Below are 20,478 nucleotides of genomic sequence, written 5' to 3' on the forward strand. Positions count from 1 at the left end.
GTGCTAGGGAGCACTCACACTTCCTGGCGGTTCTTCTCCAGGGCCCACGCTCCCCAAGGGGGCTTCCTGGGGCACTGACGCTCATGCCAGGGGGGCTGGCAGAGCACCCCGTCGAGTGCCCGCTCAGGCTGCGTTGCTGACACAGGCAACTTGGGACGGTGACAGCTGACGCTGCATTCCCGCCTCATCGGCTCTTGCTCATCCATCATCTTAGATTCCCCCGTCGTCTCCACGCACAGCAGAGAATAAAACACACGTGCACTCGGGGAAACAGCTACGTGGTGCAGATCCTAAAACGGGCTGCTGCGTTTGGTTCCCCAGCCTGCCTCTCCAGGGAGAGGGCGTCCAGGAAGGCTGCTGTTTTGCATTTACATAGCATAGCGTTTGGGAAATTATTTCTGCAGCACAGAGGCTCTTTGTGGGTGTAAAGACCAGACAATCAGAGATGTTTCTTTGCTTTTGATAAAATACTTTCTTACCTTTGATGAATATATTCAGTTGGGTTGCAGGGCAGGAAGTACTTAAAGGACATATGGGCAGGAAAACAGGGACAGGACATGGCAATTTCACAAGAAAAGTGATGGGCCTCCAACCTGCCTGCATGCAGCATGCTCCAGCCACAGCCTCCCGGGGCCTCCGCGTGACCCCATCCACGTGACAGACATCTGCAGCCCGCACATGCTCAGAGTCCTCTCTTGGCCCGCAGGACGCTGCCACTCAAATCTAGACCCCTGCCTGCCTTTCAGGGTGCCCTGTAATTAGACTCAGCAATCCTTCCAACCTCATTCTCTTCCCCCAACACGCACCCTCCAGTGGGTCTGGAACAGCTTCTGTGACCCCAAGAATGTGGCACGCTCGGCCTGTCCTCCCTCCACTCTTACCTCATTAGTCCCAGGTCTAGAATGTTCTTTCCTCCTCCATCCAAGGAGCCCAATGTCCATCTCCTCTGTGACGTCCAGCCTCAGCATGCTTCCCCGATTACACATGTCCTCTGCTGCTGCTCTTGCCCTCCAGAGCAGGGAGTGATACACACAGCCAGGACCAGGGTTTGTCTCCCGGCCTGTGGAGTGGGCAGCCCTGCAGGTGGACAGCGTGCGCTGGGAACCCGTCCCTAGCTCGAGCACTGGCTACTCTGCGCCTCTTCACGAGCAAGTGGAGCAGAGTCAGAGACGACCGGTGTGACTGCTTCCCTAGCCTTCTCCATGATCGTTATAAAAAACATTTGGGAAGATAGAGGCTACACCTAGCCCGAGCCCTGGACAGTAACTTGTTAGCCAAAAGCTGCGATTCAGGCCCAAAATGTGATGCGGTCTGACAGGGCCTCAAGGCCAAGAAACCCCTCATCACCTCCCCCCTCACTGCCTAGGCAGTCAGGGCACGAACCCCCTTCCCCTCCCCGCCAGGGCCGCCCCATCAGCCCAGCCTTTTTATTCATGTTTTTATAACAGACCGATGTTTCGATTTCCGCATAGAACTCGGTGGAAGCAAACGTCTCGGACCTAGATGAAGCTCTAGACCACCCAGGCAGTTTAGGAGTCGGAGTAACTGCAAAGTGAGGCCAACAATTTTTGAATATATTTTCTACCTTTTATTTCCTTCTGAATCATCCATTTTAAAAGAATCACAACATTTCCACCCATTCCAACTGGACTGCTGTCCAAGCGTCATGAAAACAGTAAGCATTTCAGCCAGCCCTGACAGGACATGGCAGCGAGCCATCTGCCCTCAGTCACAAGAATTTCCGGCGACTTCCGGAATGTCAGGAAGAGTCTTGGGAACACATCCGGCACTCGATTCAGTCCGTCCCTGACGCCACCTGTGGTGTCCCGGTGCTGGGATGGGTTCTTGTTTAATAGATGACTACAGAGGCGTTCATGGCGCGACGAGAATGGTTATTTGGGCCAATTAAGAGGCCAAGCACATGTCTTTAGAAATAGTCTTCTATAATATAGATGTACCAAAAAACCCCACAAAACCTGGAGAAAATATGCCTTGATCTCTGATAGGTATCTTAGCCAGCATTGAGTTTAACATGATAGCAGAGTCTGAAAATGCTAATTAAAAATAAGTTGCTTCTGTTAGCATTTAAGACCTTCTGATTTATTAAAAGATTTCACTTTTGTGAAGATTTCTACACATATAAATTCTGAATTTCAAGTGCACATTTAACTACACTAAGAGCTTCAAACACTGGTTTCGGGCTGAAAGTGTCCGGCAAGATTTGGTATGGCCACTGGAGCCGACGCCTCACCTTTACGCCCCCAAAGCACCTGGAATGACTGCAGATTTGAAGGACAATCAGGGCCGGGCGGCGAGGAGGAAGCAGGAAGGCAGCGCTGCATCATGGGAAGGGAAAGCTCAGCAGTGACGTGGCGCCCCACCCGTCGGGGGGCCCTGAGGGCAGGAGAGAGGATGGGAGCACGCTCTCCCCGTTACCTCGCCACCCCGAGACCGTCCCCAGGGCCTCCCTGTTCCCGAAGCAGCAGGGGCGGCGGGGCGGCCCCGTCCTCGGCTCCCCCGTCCTCGGCTCCCCGGTCAGGACCAGCGCCCAGGCCCCCGCCCCTCTCTCTCCTCTCGCCGTCTACGTCCCTGTCCCCCGCCCACCCTCCTCCTACACCCAAGCTGAAAGCACTCCAGGGCAAAATCAGATAAAAAGAAGAAAAAAGAGGAAGACCTGCATTACACTTTTCATAACGATAGCATTTATAAGCAGAAACTGGGTACTCGTTTCTGTCCGTTATTTAGTTTTTCTTCGATGCCGACTTTATATTTTCTACGTAGGATAAGTACTCTGCGATAATAATTTCTTCGTCTTCCAGGGTCGAGTCGAGATAGTCTTCTTCGTGTTCCGGAATGTCTTCCAGGATTTCGTTGACGGCCTCCGTCTCCATGTCTTCATCCGTCGAGGCGCTGGAGGTGCCTGCGAGAGCCGCGCAGGAAGGAGCGAGTGAGGGGAGAGGGGAGAGGGGCGCCGAGGGCAGGACCCACGGCGCGCCGCGGGGTCCCCGGCCTCGCCGAGCGGCCGTGCTCGCGGCAGCCCTACCTGCGGAGTCGGACGGGGACGTGGACGGCGTGGACGGCGCGTCCTCCACCGCGAGCTGCAGGTCGGCCGGGAGGCTGCCCGCGTTGTGCGCCAGCGTCTGCGCGGCCAGCTGCACGTTGCCGCGGAACACGCGCAGGGCGGCCCTGGCGGCCGCCGTGTCGAAGCCCATGTACACCAGCTGCGGAGAACGCGGGCGGCTGCACGGAGCCCGGCGGCGAGGGCGGCCGCGCGCACGGACCGCGGGGACCGCGTGGCTCGGCCCTCCTCCTCCCCTCTGCCCACCGCGACCGCCAGCGCTCGGCCGGCCCCCCAGGGCGGGCCCACGTCACCCCAGGAGCCCAGGGAGCCGAGCGCTGTACCTGCCGCCCCACTGAGCCCGCCTGGGGCCGCACGGGCAGAGAAGGCGCGGAGGGCTGTCACTCACTTGGTCGATATTTTCCTGGGAAGGACTTTCTTGATGGCTGTTGGTTTCCGAGTCGGAGTCACTGAACCACATCTGAGGGTTGCTGAGGAGAATCTGAAAGCACACAGCCATGCCCCTGCCTCAGCTCCCCGCAGCCCGGGCGCCTGCCAGGCAGGGGGCGGGCACGCGCCGGGCGCTGTGAGCTGTGCGAAGGCGCTGCAGGAGCGGAGGAAAGGGACCCGCCACCCAGGCCGGGCGGGGAGGCCGGAGTTCGGGGAAGGCTTCCTGCCGAAGGGCGGGACGCGGGCATCGTTCCATGTCTGTCACTGGGCACGAGAGCGGGACAGCGCCGACCCTCGGATGCAAACCAGGAACGGGGGCCACAGGAGACAGGCTCGGGGCCCCGTGGAGGGGGTGGGGCGGGGCCGGGGCGGGGCCGGGGCGCAGGGCAGCCTTACCCGCAGGGCGTCGTCCAGGCTCCCGCTGGCCTGGTGCAGGGCCTGCTTGGCTGCGTGAGTGGAGTAGCCCATTCCTTTCAGATAATTTATGTTCTCCAGGCGGAGTCTCTTCTTCTCTCTTTCCTCTTTCCTTATTTGGGCCAATTCCTTTAGGAAAACAGCAAAGTCTCACTGAGCTGGAGGTTGAGATTTTGTAGACAGCCATCTCGACCTGTGCTCTGCACGATTTGTGGGGCTGCCAGGGGAAGTGAGACATGAAGGAAGAGGAACACCCCCTGGCTGTCTCCGCCGGTCAGCAGCGTGAGGGCTACCGGGCAGAGCCCGTGGCACTGCTCCCGGGGTCCGCCAGCGGGGCCAGAGGCCTCCCCCCAGGGCGGGAGGGGGCGCCTCACAATTACCAGCCCCTAGCACCAGAACGGGCCACTCGGGCCACTCGGAACCAGTGAGCTTGCTGCTTGGTGCCAGAGAGGCGGACGCACCCCCTTCCGGGGAGGGGCTGGACGGGCTCCCCACGCAGGTGAATCACCGGGGCTCTGGGTAAAACGTGGATTCTGAATGGGGGCGCGGAGGGGGGCGGGAGGGCCTGGGTGATGCCAGAGCTGCCGATCCCCGCACCACACGCTGGGTGTATACAGGTGTATGGAATGATGAGGATTATTTTTCAAACGAGTTCCTTTTAAAACACTGGCCTTCCGAATGCTAATGAAATCTTACTGATCACCCAGCAACAGCAGAGTAATAAGCATCAGCAATGTCTGCTTTCCAGTAATGCTCGGCTGGCCCGTGTAAGGTGCAAGCCTGGGCTTTCCCCCGCCTCTGCCTTCTGGAGACGTCCACACTTGGGTCTACAGCTGGAAGGGGCCCGTGAGAGAGCACACACCAATTCACATTTTGCAGAGAAAACGGATCCGCCTCTCAACAGCCCGTCGCGGACTCCCTGAACCTCAGCTCGTTTGCTGTGGAACCAGCACAGCAGACATGGATTATTCTTGCCAACTCCGACATTCTAAAGTTTCGCTGCACTTATTTCTAATTATTTTAAATGATTCTAATTTTGTGCCTTCGCCTTTATGTTACTGTTCCTATGATCCGACTCACGTCTAGGCAAGAATACCATCGCAAACCACAACAATGGCCCTATGGGAAAACACGGTCTGTGCTCAAACGGTTTCCAGAAATACACTATGATGAAAATAAGAGGGGAAGAAGGCTGCGTGAACGACTGCACTCACGAGCGACCCGCCACCACAGCAGGAAGCAAAATTAGGACACGGCACTGTTTGAAAACTGATGCACTTAAAAAAGTCCCCTGCCTGCAGTGACGAAGCCCCTTGTCTCTCACACCTGCTATGGAGTCGTTTCCTTTCACATCTGAGTGCTAAGGCGCTTTGGAAACAAGCTCGCTACTGTCTCCAGCTCCACACCTACTCAAAGGCACGAAGCCACCCGGGTGTCAAGGTACCTCTCTGCGGCTGGCGATGTGGGTGGCTGCGTGGTCCACGTTCCCGTCACAGGCCCTGAGCCCGAGCCGGGCTTCCTGGGCGGTAAACCCCAACTGCAACAAACTGTGAACTTTTGATGGATCAATGTAGAGCTCTTTAAAGAGCTGACGTGCCTGCAGACGGGAAAAGCAAGACAGTCACATCACTGTGGCCACATGCAGGCTTAACACCCAGCTAAGCCCGAGGGACACGAGGCTGTACCCGATGTGAACTACAGTGTGTCCAATTTTAGATAAACGCTCTGCACGTGACCTCTGACCACCCAGCAGATGCAGACAGACGACACTCTGCTCCCAGGACCTACGTGTACCGTAACACGAGAACAGGCCGCGTGGGCTGGGAAGGGCTGGTATCCATGACCTCCTCCTTTTTCCTAATAAGTCACTGAACTCAAGCTGGGCACAGAGTGTTTCTCACTCGGCCTTGCGGCTGTGCGCAGCTACCCGGTTAAGCCTAAGCAAGCGGCACACGGCAGATCCGGGGGGCGTACCTTCCGGACCTCTCTCTGAGGCTGACCCTGGATTCTCGTGCCGTCTGTCGGCTGCGAGAGGCACTGACAGGAGCAGCCGAGTGCCAAACCAGCTCTGCCCTGGGTGCCACCTCCGGACGGCCAGACGAGACCTGGAAGCCCCCAGCCAACCGCAGTCACTGTCTTTTTGAGGGTTCCTTATTACGGCATCTGGCCGGTCCCCCAACACACACAAACGCGTTTATCGTGTACGTGGGGGAGCGATGGGAGAGAGAAATATGTTCCTCACGAGTCACAAAATACTGAGTTTACAAAATACTTAACTTCAGGGTATAAAAAAAAAAAATGTAAGTGAAAATGGTTACAACTCTGAGTGTTCCTTTTCTTACCTTGTTGAGATACGCAGAAGCCTCTTCACCATTCCCGCTGTGAAAATTCCGGATACCCTGAAGCAGGTAAAGTCTTAAAAACAATACCTTCTCTTTCCCACAGTTTCCCTAAAATTATTGGGGAAAAAAAAAGATAAAACTGTCATTTCTAATTACAGGTCAATACTACTCACATCTGTAATTCCACTTTGTCTCCAAAGGGGCAAAATGGCGTTACTAAATGTAAGATCCCAGAGGACGATGACCTCCCCATCCCACAAGAGAGAGTGTCAGAACACCTGTCTCCAGACACTCAGGGCAGTGGGCCCTCTGGTCAGTAGGGAAGTATGCAAAACCCAGATTAGGAATATCTTACGCTCCCTTGTCATTTACAAGCAGAATTCTGGTGACTCTTGGAAATCCCCCCAAAAAATTATTCAAATCACGGCAGTTGAGCTGTGACTCCTGTGAACTGTTACTGTTCACAGTGTTTACTTTCCGTATTGAAATCTTCCGTTAGACTCTACTGAACACAGTCCCCTGCCCCCTCGGTCAGTGTAATCAGTGGGGTTCTGTTCCTTGGGGATAAACGCTGCACAGACCAAAGTAACAGCCAGATGTGCAAAACATTTAACAATTCCGTTAAAAATATAGCTTAAAAAGAACACAGTGCATACCACTGTCAAAATAAATCACCTTCTGGCAACAGTGTAAATAACAGGAATAAACTTGAATTCTAGAAATGGGCTCAATGATACCTAAAACAAACGACAGTAACATACTTTAATGTTGACCAGCCTCTGATGATTTTCTCCATAACAATTTTTAAAGCATTTCTGGGCCAGGTTTAGTTTTTTCTCTGCGTCGTCAAGGCACTCCAGCTGTTCCAAGCGGAAGTAACACCACACTATGTCCAGCTGGAGCACCGCGTAGTTATCCACGGTGTCCAGCAGCTCTGTGCAGCACTCGCTGGGGAAGAGACAGGAAGCGGCGTCACTGGAACATGCCCTTAAAAGCCTGTCTGTGGATTACTGAAATTCCTGTCCAGTCTGTGGTGTATTTCCGAAGGCTGACTGCTCTAAAACAGAGATCCACATTTATGAAGGGAGCTGATGTTTATTATCTGAATCCTTCCAATGGGAAAAAAGGAAGTTAAGATTCAGGAGTGGCAGCTTCACGCACACACCCCTTGCTGTGCTGGGAAAGTCCGGCCCCCTGGACTCCTCAGTCGGGGACCACGGGATTTCTACTCCCTGCTCGGCGGCCAGGCAGAGAGCTGAACTGTCACAGGGCTCGTCTGCTTCCCCACTCAGGGCTCACGAGGAAACCAGCGTTTCATACATCTTGCCCAGATTTTTAGGTGTTTCAGGTTGGGGGGACGGAAATCTCGTCTCCGTTGTTCCATCTTGGCTAGAAGCAGAACTCTCACTTCTCATTTTAAATATGGAAAGAAATGACTCTTGGTCACATACACACCATACCCCAAGACGTGTAACAGGAAGTTTTGAGAGAACTCTGAGCCTGTTTGGAGAAGACAGGAAACCAGCCATGGGGAAAGAAACAGGACTGAGATGTCTTTCAGGACATGGCTGACCTGCCTGAGAACCAATCTCCTTTCTGAGGAGGGGACTCATCGTGGGCAGTTCCTGCCCCGGACCAGGAGTCTGGGCCACTCGGGCACCGGAGACTAGAGACTCACGGGATAAGTCAGAAGGACACAGGACCTGCCTGCTGGCCAAAGCTGGCCAACTTAAAGCACTGAGGTTTGAAACGCATCAAATGTGTTAAAATATGCGAGTTCATATGTTGATACTTAAAAAAAAGTGGGGGAAGAAAAGCTCATTGGTAACGTCATCTTTGGAGGATGCCAGGGAAGGAATTCATTTATTCTGAAAACAAAAAAATAAGGAGAAAGAACAAAGCATTTTATTCTGTCTTTTGGTACAAACTGCACCTCAGCAGGGCCCAATAGCTGATGAGGAAAAATATCTCTTTTCAGAAAATTTCTAGCGGTAAATGCAGAAGGAACGGTAAGGTACCACACCGCTTTGCAGCCCCGACAAGACAGTGGATTTGGGGAATGACCATCAACATTCACACGGAAACTACTGGGCGCAGTGCTGGTGGGGACGCGTCCCGGGGCGTTGGGCCTCACAGGGACAAGCACGCTGTCCTGGGCCGTGAGAAGCACAACGGCGAGCGCATGCGCAAACAGCGTTCTTCTCAGGCACGGGGAGCGACGAGAACTACGCAGGGAAGAACTAGCTGCTCATGCGCATTAACCGCTGTGCTGGGTGAGAGCGGGAAGTGCGCGGCGGGGTTGCCGGGCGCCGTGCACGGGCGCCCCCCCACCGCCCCCGGCCCCGGCAAGCCTACCAGAAGTATCTGTCGGCGTCCAGCAGACACGGCAAGGCTATTTCATACTCCTTCCTCTTCAGGAACGCTCTGCCCTTCTCGTGATACCCCATGGCTAACATCAGGGCCTAGAGAAAAATAACGATTAAAAAGCATCACTGTAAACCATAATAAAACAAACTACATTAAAAGCATATTAAATCTAAAGAAATCAAAGTAAGAAAGAAATCACAACTAAATTTAGAAGCCAAAATTAAGAAAAACATAATTAAAGCTTTATTTCTTGTGAACGCGGAAACCAAGTGCTCGATTTAACACGGCTGAAAGGGTCCCGGCCAGCGCCTGGCCCTGTGTCTGCATCGGTTTATTCCAGCGTGTGCCGACCTAGATTTCTAGTATTCTCTAAGACGAACATATAAAAAAGTAGCAGAATCCTATGTCCTTTTTAATCTTTTCTAAAAGAAGCATTCGCTTTACTTTCTATTCTTCATCGAGTTTTTTTCTGAAGTTTCTGTCAATCCTAGTATTTCCAAAACAATCTTTAGATGGTGATTCAAAAAATTTTAAACTTCATTAATATTTTTAGATTGAATTTTTTTTTAATTCAATCTTATAAAGTTTTCCCAAAAAGATCTGAAAGCCAACATTTAATATAAGAGAGCGATGGGCAAATAATTCCAACCATAAGAAAAAAAAAAATCGATCTACTGATAGTTATAAAATTTCCTCATTAAAACTTAACTTTAATCCTTAATTTTAAAATAATAATTCATATAGTGAAATTTACTCAAACTGTCCTTTAAAGACAGAAAAATTAAAATGAACGACCCACAATCAAGAGCTTTTCATTTTAAGAAGCCACTGGACTGCAGCTCAGAGACCGACGATCTCAGGGTCCACGCTGCAGAGTGCTGTTAATAATAGCCAGCGCTGGATGTGTTCAAAGGTAAAACCGCCTCCTACCTATTCCAAGGAAGGAGGAATGGGGAGACGGAGGAGAGACAGCGGAATCGCCTATCGTACTTTTCCCAGACTACACAGTTCCCCCAGCCTCACTCTGCTCCGCCCCTTAGGGGACATGGCCTTCTAGTAAAATAAACCACCGAACAACCGCTGCCCCAGGAAGCCACTCACGCTGAAGACCGTGCTTCATGTCACTTGGGAATAGTCACAGCCACCGCTATGGGACAGTGAGGTCACGCCGTTTCGGACTGCCCTGAGCATCACAGGGTGAGCCCGCCGGAGGCACCTGCTCACTGCTGGCTACATTCTCTGTGTATAAGCCGGAGGCGAAAAACTGTTTCTAACCCTCTGTAACACTCCAAGATCAAAAACCAGGCTAGCAAACCTCCCTCGGAATTCTGACAGCAAATCAACAGAACAAGCCATAAACTGCTCGTAGCGCTTACTTTTCTTTCTGACGACGGGATCTCGATGGATCTGCCCGTCTGGTTAGCGATGTCCAGGTACGGCGTGGTGTCGGGATCCACCACCATCTCCGCTGCAGCAAGACCGAAAGCAGCTCTGTTAATGCAACGTTACGAGGCGGTGACGGTGACATTTAAGATGTTGGGACCGTTGGGAAGAAAAGCCGGAGAGACGTGTGCCACCGCCGCCACGGGGTGACGCCCCCGCCACGGCGCGACTCGCGGCTACACCGCAGGACCGGCCCGAGGTGGAAGGCCCCGGACGCCCAGTACCTCTCTCCGCCAGTATCTCCAGCCCCCTCTTGGTCCGCTGAATCCTCTTCTCCTTCAGCCTGGCTTCATTTTGCTCCTCCTCCTCGTCCTGGAAGTTCCTCCTCACGTCCTCCTCTGACTGCTTCAGCTCCAGCACCATGGCCTTCACGTTGTGCTTCACGCCCTGCTCCTCGAGCGACTTGCCTGTAACGATCAGAAACGCGGGCTATGGAGACGGCCACCAAACGTGCGGGCGCCGGGCCGGCCTCCGCGGCGGATGGGATCCTTCGACTTGCATGGGCACTTGCAAAGCGCCGTGCCAAGCGACCTCGCGAGCACGGTCCCATCTGGGTGCATCACTGTTACCGTTACGCGGTGGATAAAACCAGCCAGAGAAAACAGAGCTGTCACATCCGCTCCCCTCCGATTTCCTTGACTCTCGTCGTAAGAGCAAATCGGAGCGATAGAAGTTTGAGAATCGACCACAGGCAGGGAGAGCACTGTGCACAGCGATATCCAAGGAAAATGAGAAACGCCCACCTGCCCACCGTCTGGAGGGGGAACACCAACCGGCCCGTCGCTGTGGCCCAGCGCCGGGCACAGCAGTGCACCGGGGGCTCGGGGGCGAGGACCTGGGCTTCTACCTCTTTTTAGCTCAGAGGCGCTGAGTAAACTAATCTTCCTCATACATAAATTAAGTTAAAGGTGCAAAAAAACCAGCACCAAAATGAAAAAGGGTAAATGCAGATGCAAACAGGTTTTAAACTAACAACATGGTATAAACTATATATATATATAAATTTGAATACATTTCCAGAAAACATTTTTTTTTTTTTTTTTTTTAGAAACTTGACAACCATTCTAACATTTATGCAGAAAAATAAAGATCTACTGATGGCCAGGTCACCTTAATAAATTAGAGCCAAGATGGGGACCCATCTTACTAGATTTTAAAACTACAACAAAACCACAGTAATAAACAACAACTATCGGTGAAGATGGTCAAAAAGCACAAACCTCCAGCTACACGACTAGTAAGACTGGGGGTGTGCCGTACGGCGCACTGACTACCGTTAACGAGACCGTGTGTACATCTGAAAATTGCTAAAGAGTAAATCTCGAAGGTTCTTGTCACAAGAAAAAAACATTTTGTATTACACGTGGCGATGTTAACTGGTGTTACCGTGGTGATCATTTCACAATATACGTAATTATGGAAATATCTGTGCTGTACACCTGAAGCTAACATCATGTTGTTACATGCTAATTACATCTCAATTTTAAAAAAATTTTTAAAAAAAAGGCCCTCCATGGTTCTGGCCCAGGAATAAGCCTACAGGTAAACAGAAAGAACATACGCATCAAGGGGCACCAAGTAGCAGTGTGGCAAGGGCAAGGTTAGCTGGAGCTACGGGAAGAACGATAAAGCTGTGCCCTCAGCCTTTAAACACACGGGGGACCAGGACAGAGTCGACACCTCATCCAGATCAAGCCAACACAAGGAAACACGGAAGACTCCCTGAGGCCCTCGGCTGAGAGAGAGGACTTAACACACACGAGTGAGGTGGAAAATGGACTGGATAACAAGATCGAGGACCTCTGCCCAGCGGATGCCGCTAACAGAATCACCGTCGCGATACGAGGACAGACGGTGAACGGTTGCCTCCGACACCAAAACGGAGGACGGGAAATGGCCGGGGGCGATGCTGGAGAGGACCACGAGGGCCCGGCTGTGAGGGCAGCGTGTTCTCAAGCTCGCGGCCACAGGAACCCACGGGACACCGATCAGGCGGCAGTGCCGGAAACGGGGCCGGGGCCAGCTGGTCTCCCAAGTCCGCGCACGCCCCTCCAAGCGCACCCCCTACTCCAGCCGAAGCCATCTTTACAACACAGAGCCACCGTGCGTCACTCCCAGGATCGACGGCCCCCCAGTTCTCTGAGGAGAAACACTCTAACACTGAGCAAGCCTCAGGACGCTGTGTCCAGAAGCACCTCGGGCCAATGAGTGACAAAACCACAACCCCCCAGCTCCCCCTGCCACCAAGCTGTGACCACCAAAAACGTCTCTAGACACCGCCAAGTGTCCCCTGGGTAGTGAAATCGCCCCTGGGGAGAACCACTGCTGACGGTCACAACGCGGCCTCTGCCTGGCCCTCCACGCTCAGCCACTACGTGAGGCTCTCGGTCCGGAACGCTCCCACCCAGCCTGCCCTGCTGGTCCCACTCAGCGCCAGCTCGCGTCCCGGGGGGGGGGGGGCAGAATGTGCTGGAACCCGAAGTGCGCTCTCGGCACACCTACACTTCCGTTCTATAAAATTTTATCAGACTGACAGCGTCTTCCTTCCTCACCAGCATAGAACAGACGATAAATGTTGAAAAGCCGTTTCTGTTTTATTTTAGTAAAAACTCTAAAATAATTGGTCTTGGATTATACATGCAATAAAACCACTAGAAATTTGTGAATAGAGAGTGATTGAAAAAAAGATGTAGTCATTATTCTTTATTGTAAAATTCTACATGCTGTGCCATAACATACCTAGTTGAAGTTGTTTCTTATTTATGACGATTTTGATATAATTTTCTTGAAATCCAAAGGTTTCAGCTATTCTGTAAAACAAACCAGTGAAAACTGTAATCGAATGTGTCATTCTCCATTAAATAGATTTTAATCGCGCTAGCTAGTTTACGCATTTTACTTGGACACATCCAGTATTTCAGTTCCCTGACACGAGCATCACTCACTTCCCGATAAGCCAGCTTGAGACGGTTCCGTGACCCCGTGAGACAACGTCCTTCCTGAGACTAGCTGTTTCACTACGCTGTTTCCTCGTGACGTGGAGCCCGCGTGGGGCACCCCGTTTGAGCAGGGCCCTGGCAGTGTGTCGGGAGGAAGTTCTCCCGACCTATGAGTCCCCTTGGAGGAGCCCAAAACGGGCCGAACCCCACAATCTTCTGCTCACGTGTGCTGGGTGAACGATGCCTCCTGAATCCATCCCTAACAGCCCTGATGTGGACCAAAGAAGAAAGTCAGAAAGATCCGCTTCAGAACCACCAGCTGGCGAGCCCCGGAGGAGCTCAAAACACTCGCCATTCAAAAATACGCCATGGATGGAATAACCAACCAGAACGCAAAAGTTCGAATTTCACTAGTATATGACAGTTTCTTTTTTCTTTTTACAGACAGGCCGACTGCCTGAAATCAGCAGTAACACGCTGGCGAACATCCCGGCCAGGGAGGAAGGCACGGAAGGACAGAGCCCAAAGCTCACGCTCCGGCGAGCGCCAGGCTGTCCCCTATGTCCGTCACCCGTGCGCTGACTCGAGCGTGTACGGAGGACCTGTGAGGTGGCGGGCGCGCCAGAAACTCTAAATCGTTGGTCCTGGCTGCAAAATTCTAATGTGCTACAACGACTCAAGTCACACCAGGAGGTGAAGACGCGGTACAAGCGCTGAGCTCTCACTCACCCTAAACTAAGGGCGTGAGCCTGAGCGAGTCCCGCATCCTCAGAGCCTGCCTCTCCCCTGCCAGAGGGTGTGGACACCCGCTGCCCCCGCCGTCTTCCCGGCCGCCACGGGGAGCACGTGAAGCGCAGAAGCCCCGAGGGCGCCGGGCACAGATACTCACTTAGACCTCAGTTCTTTGCCAGTGATGTGCAGTCGGGTCTCCAACAGGCTTTTCCTGTCCTATTTGAAAATGACAAATAAGATAACTTTGGATTGTTGCTTTAAAAAAAAAAAGTCAATTTATTTGACGACATCGCTATGTTAACTAAGCATGAGTACCTGTGTAAATTTGAAAAAAAAAATTACTCACTTTCCTTAGTCGTGGAGGTAAAAATACCTCGATTGTAGCAATCCCCGTTGTCTTGTAAGTTTCGTTTCCTGTGCCCCGCTCGATCGCTTTGCAACGTATTTCTTCGATGACTTTTTCTACTTCATTTTCACAGCATTCTAGCTTGTCGGAGTACTTCTTAGCGAGGTCCTAGGAAGAAAAGTCGGAAAACACAGATGGACGCAGTCCTGGGTGAGAGAAGGAACGCACAGCAGCACGGGCAGAGCTCCACACAAGACCCTGTGAGGGGTGGCCACCCCGACTCCAGGGAAGTCCAGACGGGTTGACATCATGAGAGGTACCGGGGTCACAGAGGATCCGCGGAAAAATAAAAACAAACAAAAGAGAGGACAACAGACCCAAGAGGATGGGGCTGAGAGTTCCAAGCTCCCAATTCAAGTCTGACCTCTCTGGTACCTGCCCCGTCCTGAGGCTCCTGCCCAGAGCTGCCTGTTAGAACAAAGATGCTCTGATCGCCCTTACCGCTGGTGGAGGGGGGGAGTGGGTAAAGAGGGTTTTAGGGGCGCCGCGCCAGGAACCCAGTAGCTTTCTTATTATGCCACACCTAGTTTCTGAACCAAAAGGGTAAAACAAGCAAATTCAGAAGAAAGGTCACAAAGTGGTTGCAGAAAATGAAAAGTGAGGCCTGTGAGGAATGGGACAGACAGGAAAACTCTAAGGCCCTGATACGGCTATCACTTCCCGAGCGCCACACGACACCGGGCAGTTCGGTGCCCTCGTGCCAGCCCTTAGTCCCCGATAAATGTTACATCATTTGCCTCAAAATATTCAGACTCAGAAAGTAGAAAAGTACACACTAGGGTACTCCGATATAATAGATTTCTATCGAAAATGACTAACATTTTTCTCTGTTGAGAAAAGCAGGCAAACTTCAATTTCTAGAAACTTTACTTATGTAAAATAACGCCATAAAAAAAACAGGCATTTCTGATGATGCCATAAAAAAAAAAAAAAAAAAGAGTCATAATTATTAGTTCAAAATGCGTCTTGGAAAAATAAACAGACAGCCATAGTGTTTAAAAAAAATAAAAAAACTGGAGGAAGGGAACCATTGTTTTCTAGCGGACCATGCCAGCAAGGGGGACAGAAGCGACCGAGGCACCGAGCCCGTAACACACTATCTTACTGGCACTGCTACACCAGCCAGTCAGAAGGAGCGCCCAGATTAATAACTTTAGTCCTAGAAAAAAGCAGGTCCCTGTTCATCACTAATGCTTTTGGTTATGCCAAAAGTTTACATTCGTGGTTGTGCCTGGCCATTTCTTTTTATTTTTTTTTAAGCGCCTACAGCACCTAGTCTTCCTAGCTGGTCTCCCATCCAAGTACTAACCAGGCTCGACCCTGCTTAGCTTCTGAGATAGAGGCGATCGGGCACATTCAGGGTGACGTGGCCATAGATGTGCCTGGCCATTTCTGGCAATTTCAGAAATCTTATTTACCCCTGTGGATGAAAAAGGGGCTCGGTAATAAATCTAACTAAAAGCAATCTCACAGGGTGATCTGAGAATAAATTCCTAACTGGGCAGGCCATGGTGGGCAGTAATGCCCCAGGCCTATACAAGGCTTATCTGCACCTAAAGCCAGTTCTGACCATGGTTTCTGTGCATTCAGGTTAATGCACCTTTGCATCGCACTCTTAAGACAGCACAGAATCTTGTCAATTATCCTATAATCCGATCAGAGATTTCCCCACCTTGCTTTCTCCCGATTTCATGTAATCTTCCTTATGTTCCCTCTTTAATTCTAAATGTACAAAAGAAACTGTGAACTGTCATTCTGGGAAGAATTTTTCTCATTCTGTCAAGATCGTGATCCAGTTAGTGTCCTCTCTTTGGCTCGAATAAACTCACAAAAATTTCTACAGGTTTAGAAGTTCTTATGTCAACACCAAGGAGACATATAACACTGCCAATTATTTATGTCTTAAAAGAAAAATACCTTCAATGCCAAATTAACTTCTTTGTTTTCATCTGTATATGGAGGTTTCCAAAGTTGAATTCTGTCTTCCCTTAAAAACTGGGTCAATTTTGCTTGGAGATATTTCTTTTGCGCCATCCTTGAAAGCAAAACAGTACAGCAATGATCCCCCACACCAAATTTTCAAAGCGTTTTATAACTACCTAACACATTGACATGTTTTTTAGAGTAAGCAGAGCTCCCCTCTACTCTTCCCACTCCAGTTTAACGTAAATAACTTTTAAATTAGGTTTTAACTAGCTCCAGACTTTTCATACACACACACACACACACACACACACACACATGTAGATACAGAAACATATTCAATTACATATTACATTAAAATATGTATTTCAAGGTTGCTAATATGTAGCAAGGTTTATTACGCTTTCCTATGTCTTAATTTGCTACTATTCTTTAAGAGAAAAGATAAAATAAAAGAAAGGTGAATTCTTAAAGTAGAGAACTTTTATAAAAAAAACTTGACACAGAACTTATAAAGTTTCTTATATTTTGGCTAGTTTAACACAAAACGAAAGACCAACTGTGCTGGCTAGAAAATTACTGCTTGGCTATCGCCCATGGGAACAGGACATTCTAACAATAAACTTTCTGCCTCTGTACCCCCCGCTTGCACACCCGACCTGTGGGTTGACAGTTAGGAAATAGAAGAAAAAGAGACTTTTGTGTTAGACAAAATGAATAATGGGGTTTAGGGCTTAAAAACCCTGTACCTCTACATTTTGAGGCTGCTTAATTTGGGATCTGCGTACCCCTGGCAGACCCAGCTGGCTGAATAAAGAGTGTGTTTCCTACAACTCACTGATTTCTGGTGGTCTGTGCGTCTATCGGGGGCTGGCGGCCACAACACAACTACCTTGGTAGGTAAACATAAAAGAAAAGTCAGCTTGAACCGTGAACTATCCAATAACAAATATCCCCTCTATCTGAATTTTTGAAATTAAAAGTTTAGTACTGATGATACTGGAAAAGTACCGCATGACATCCTGTGACAACAGCACAACATCGGATCTGTGATGTAACGCTGACTGATTGGATCATCGCTTTGGGGCTGAGAAAACCCGGGCTCGGACAATGACTCGGCCAAGGTCACAAAATTAGGCAAGACCACAACTACCAAAGAAGTGCCTGCTGCAGTGGCCCTAGCTACGCAGCCCTCAGCAGCAGAGCCGCGCAAAGGGGTGACGAGGCTATCTGGGACGGGAAACAGCTGAAGGGGACAAGGCAGCCGAATCAGACAAGCGGGAAGAAGAGTAAAATGTTATGAGGTCCTGAAAGATAAAGATGAGTTCTAGAGAGCAAAAAAAATATATTTGAGTTAATGTAACCCAGATAAGTAACTTTCTTTTTTCTATTCCAGGCCTGTATTCCACACTCCCCAAAACCCAATCCACCAGATTTTTAAATCAAGTTCGATAACTTAGGTGTATTCCGGAAGGTCTACATCATCCCCTTAACGTTTTAACAAAGATGAAACCACCTCGTGAAACCTACAAAACTTCCGTTATAGACAGCAGAATAAGCGAGGATGCAGTTTTTAAATGAAATCAAAAAGAAAAAAAGGTTTTAAAAAAGCAGTTTTCAATCTTTAACCGGAGAACTGAAAGTTCCATGTTCCCCATTACAGCCCTCTCCAAAAAGCAGAAATCCATCCGTTGCAGACCGAAAGTGAAACTATCCTTTAAAATTTCACTTTCACTTTCGTCATAAATAGATCTAAGCAATCTCTATCCAGAGCTTCTCAAAAACATATACACACACACACATATTCCAAATACATCACGTTTTCTTAGGCAGAGTAATACAAGATTCTTGTATTAAAAAGTAAGAGCAAGAGAAGGAGGTAAGAAACTCAATCAGATCGTCAAGGTTGTTGAACATCGACCGCGTTCTCCCATTAAATGGCAAAGAAAAGCTGCCTTTGAGTGCAAATAAATCCCAAATGGCATTTTTGGAATAACAATGTTATGATCCAAGCTTTCTGTATGGCTGATTAATTTTAATGTATCCATATGCTTGTCTCCCCCCGAAAAAACAAGGCTCGATCTTTTTTTAAATACCGCCCCCCGCCCCATACCCAGCGCAAAGCCAGGGCCCCGCGAACGGCCGGCGCGTCCCCGGTGCCCAGCCCGCCGCCCCTGGTCCCCGCCGGGCCACCGCGCCGCTGTCGCCGCGCCCGACCCGGGCCGGGGAGGGGGTCCCGCCGGGCCAAGCCAGCCGCCGAGACCCGGGTCTGGGAGGGGACATTCGGCCACCGACTCCTCACCTGCGCCACCACCACGCCCGTCGCGACCTGCAAGTGCCGGATGCTGTGGCCGCCGTTCCGTTTATTTCATTCCGGGTGAGGCCGAGGCCGACCCCGCCCCGCCGCTCCCGCCCCGCGCGACCGAGGAGCTTGTGGGCGGTCCTTAGGGAGGAGGCGGAGCCATGGAGGGCCTGGGCGGGGCTACGAGGAGCGGCGTTGTGGGCGGGGCGAGGGCGGGGCGGGGTCTGGGCGAGGACGAGGCTTCGCCGTGCGCGCGCTGTGGAGACCGCGGCCTGCGCCTCTGGGGACCCAGGCGGTGTCGCCTCGGAAGGGCCGGTCCGGCCGGGTTTGCTCGCCTTCAGAGGAAACTGAGCCTGGCTTTGTTTCTCCCAAAGGCTTGAAAGAGCCCGGAGCACCCTGCAGGCAGACGGGAGGTTGGGTCTGGACCCGTCCCTGGGTCTAGGCCGGGACGAACGGGCGGTCCCGCCCCCCCATCACCCACACCGCCTCCCCTCGGGGTGAAGTCGGGCTGCTTCGGGCGAGCCCCCCTGGCCCCCCGGCCCCGGCGCTTCGCTCCCGGACGCCGGCGCTGCTAAGCCCGCCTCCGTCACGCTGTCGACCACACGACCGCTGGAGACGCGGGGCGGAATCCAAGCGCACCTGTGGGCCGGGCCGCGGGCGTGCGGCCAGGTGAGGCGCCTGCACGGCGTGCGGGACGGCGGAGGGCCCTGCGAGAATTGGAAACCTTAGGTGGAACGTGCTCCTAAATCCATACCGAGGAGGAAAAACGTTCCCAAAGGTGCTACGTCTGCCAGTGTTCGCCACCCATCACGAGAGGACGCTGCACGCACAGCGCAGAGCCATTCGGGTCCCCTCGCCTCATCCGGGGTCTCGCAGGCGTTGCCCACCGGCCGAGCAGTGCCTACGAAGCTGACAGATTTCCAACTTTCCAAATAAGAGTCTTCTGTTTCAGTAGGCTTCTTTTGGGTACACAGACGCTTACATAATCTTTGAAATGAAAACTCTTTACCTTGAGCCAAAGCAACATTCTTGGTCAAGACAAAAGACAGATGGCCAAATGGGGGGACGATATTGTCAATTCACGTCAAAGATGAAGCTCTTTGGTGTAATAAAGAGCTCTTACAACATAAGAAAGGGACCGAAATAGAAAACTGGGCAAAGGGCATGAAAATATGATTCACTGGAAAGGACATATAAACGGTTCACAAATATATAAAAACCTCACTCATAATGAGATAAATATAAATTAAAAACTACACCGAGATACTATTTTTTTTACCTATCAATAAGGCTGGAAAAATATTAATAACATGCTATTATTACAAGGCCGTGTGGAAACAGGCACCCTCAGACATTTATCTGTAAATGGTTAAATTGGTACAACGTGTAGGAAGAAAACCTATCAAAGTCAAAATGCATTTCGTCTTTGACCCAATACAACTTGTGTTACTCTTGCTGTGTTTTATTAGTCTGTCTTCTTTCTGTTATTCCTAATATTGACATTTAGCAGCTTCAACTGCAATTTCTTGAGATGAAGAACTCTTCCTACTTTGTGTTTGTGCTTTTCTTGGCTGTGGGTTTTGTGGTGAGAAAGAATCAAGGAACTGCTGCATAACTGATTCTACTTCTGTCGGGGTAAAATTAGAAAATTGTTAAACATCCTTCGAATGATGGTGAAATTTAATGCTGAATGTTATCAATTTTTACTAGAAAGTGAAAAGTAACAGGAAGTTTTGGCTTTGCAGCTTTATTTATAGTTGTTTTGATCGGAAAATAGACTGCATTGGATTAAGTTGTGCGGTAAACTAAATTTTTATAGATGGGGAAATGGATTTAAAAAGAAAAGTTCATTCTTGACTTCTTCATTTGTAAATGGGAATTTCTGGGGAGTGATTATCAACTGGAATTTTAGGGGAATTTGAATGGTGACTCACACTTTCAGTCTGGTAGGTTTTCAGTTTTCCTGACAACCATATTTGGAGATGTGGTCCTTTTATTCAGCATCTTGGCTGGACAAGAAGAACATGGAAGGAAGAGAGAAAACAAGCAGACAGGGAAATTTGTTTCTGCCTGATTGGAAATATGTAATTTCAATCACCCTC

The 20,478-nt window shown here is 50.6% G+C and overlaps 1 protein-coding gene and 1 pseudogene across 4 annotated transcripts; both read right to left on the minus strand.

Moving 5' to 3' along the window:
• Positions 1-1,565: 1,565 nt before the first annotated feature.
• NUB1 (negative regulator of ubiquitin like proteins 1) lies at positions 1,566-18,495 on the minus strand. 4 transcript variants are annotated; one of them, XM_016163960.2, is made up of 15 exons: positions 18,377-18,495; positions 16,069-16,186; positions 14,092-14,259; positions 13,903-13,961; positions 12,814-12,884; positions 10,299-10,481; positions 10,008-10,099; positions 8,620-8,726; positions 7,026-7,212; positions 6,265-6,372; positions 5,367-5,519; positions 3,905-4,051; positions 3,468-3,560; positions 3,044-3,221; positions 2,742-2,920 (listed from the first exon to the last, which is right to left on the minus strand). In XM_016163960.2, exons 2-15 carry the CDS (start codon positions 16,183-16,185, stop codon positions 2,742-2,744), a joined length of 1,842 nt encoding a protein of 613 aa, XP_016019446.1. In that variant the 5' UTR covers position 16,186; positions 18,377-18,495. The 4 variants fall into 4 exon arrangements, with proteins under 4 accessions (XP_016019447.1, XP_036086539.1, XP_016019446.1 ...); XM_016163961.2 differs by lacking the exon at positions 18,377-18,495 and having other exon boundaries at positions 1,566-2,920; positions 16,069-16,185; XM_036230645.1 differs by lacking the exon at positions 18,377-18,495 and having other exon boundaries at positions 2,757-2,920; positions 3,044-3,240; positions 16,069-16,185.
• Positions 15,412-15,529, minus strand: LOC118611252 (annotated as a pseudogene).
• Positions 18,496-20,478: the final 1,983 nt, after the last annotated feature.

The sequence above is a fragment of the Rousettus aegyptiacus genome, unplaced genomic scaffold, assembly GCF_014176215.1.
Source record: "Rousettus aegyptiacus isolate mRouAeg1 unplaced genomic scaffold, mRouAeg1.p scaffold_m13_p_13, whole genome shotgun sequence".
NCBI lineage: Eukaryota > Metazoa > Chordata > Mammalia > Chiroptera > Pteropodidae > Rousettus > Rousettus aegyptiacus.

Bases quoted from the DNA above. Each gene is read 5' to 3' on its own strand.
- NUB1 (XM_016163961.2), bottom strand. From the start codon at position 16,185: ATGGCGCAAAAGAAATATCTCCAAGCAAAATTGACCCAGTTTTTAAGG. The intron at 8,727-10,007 runs GTAAGCGCTACG...ATTTTTCTCTAG, and splicing joins TCCCGTCGTCAGAAAGAAAA to GCCCTGATGTTAGCCATGGG. The intron at 5,520-6,264 runs GTAAGAAAAGGA...TCCCGTCTGCAG, and splicing joins CTTCTGCGTATCTCAACAAG to GCACGTCAGCTCTTTAAAGA.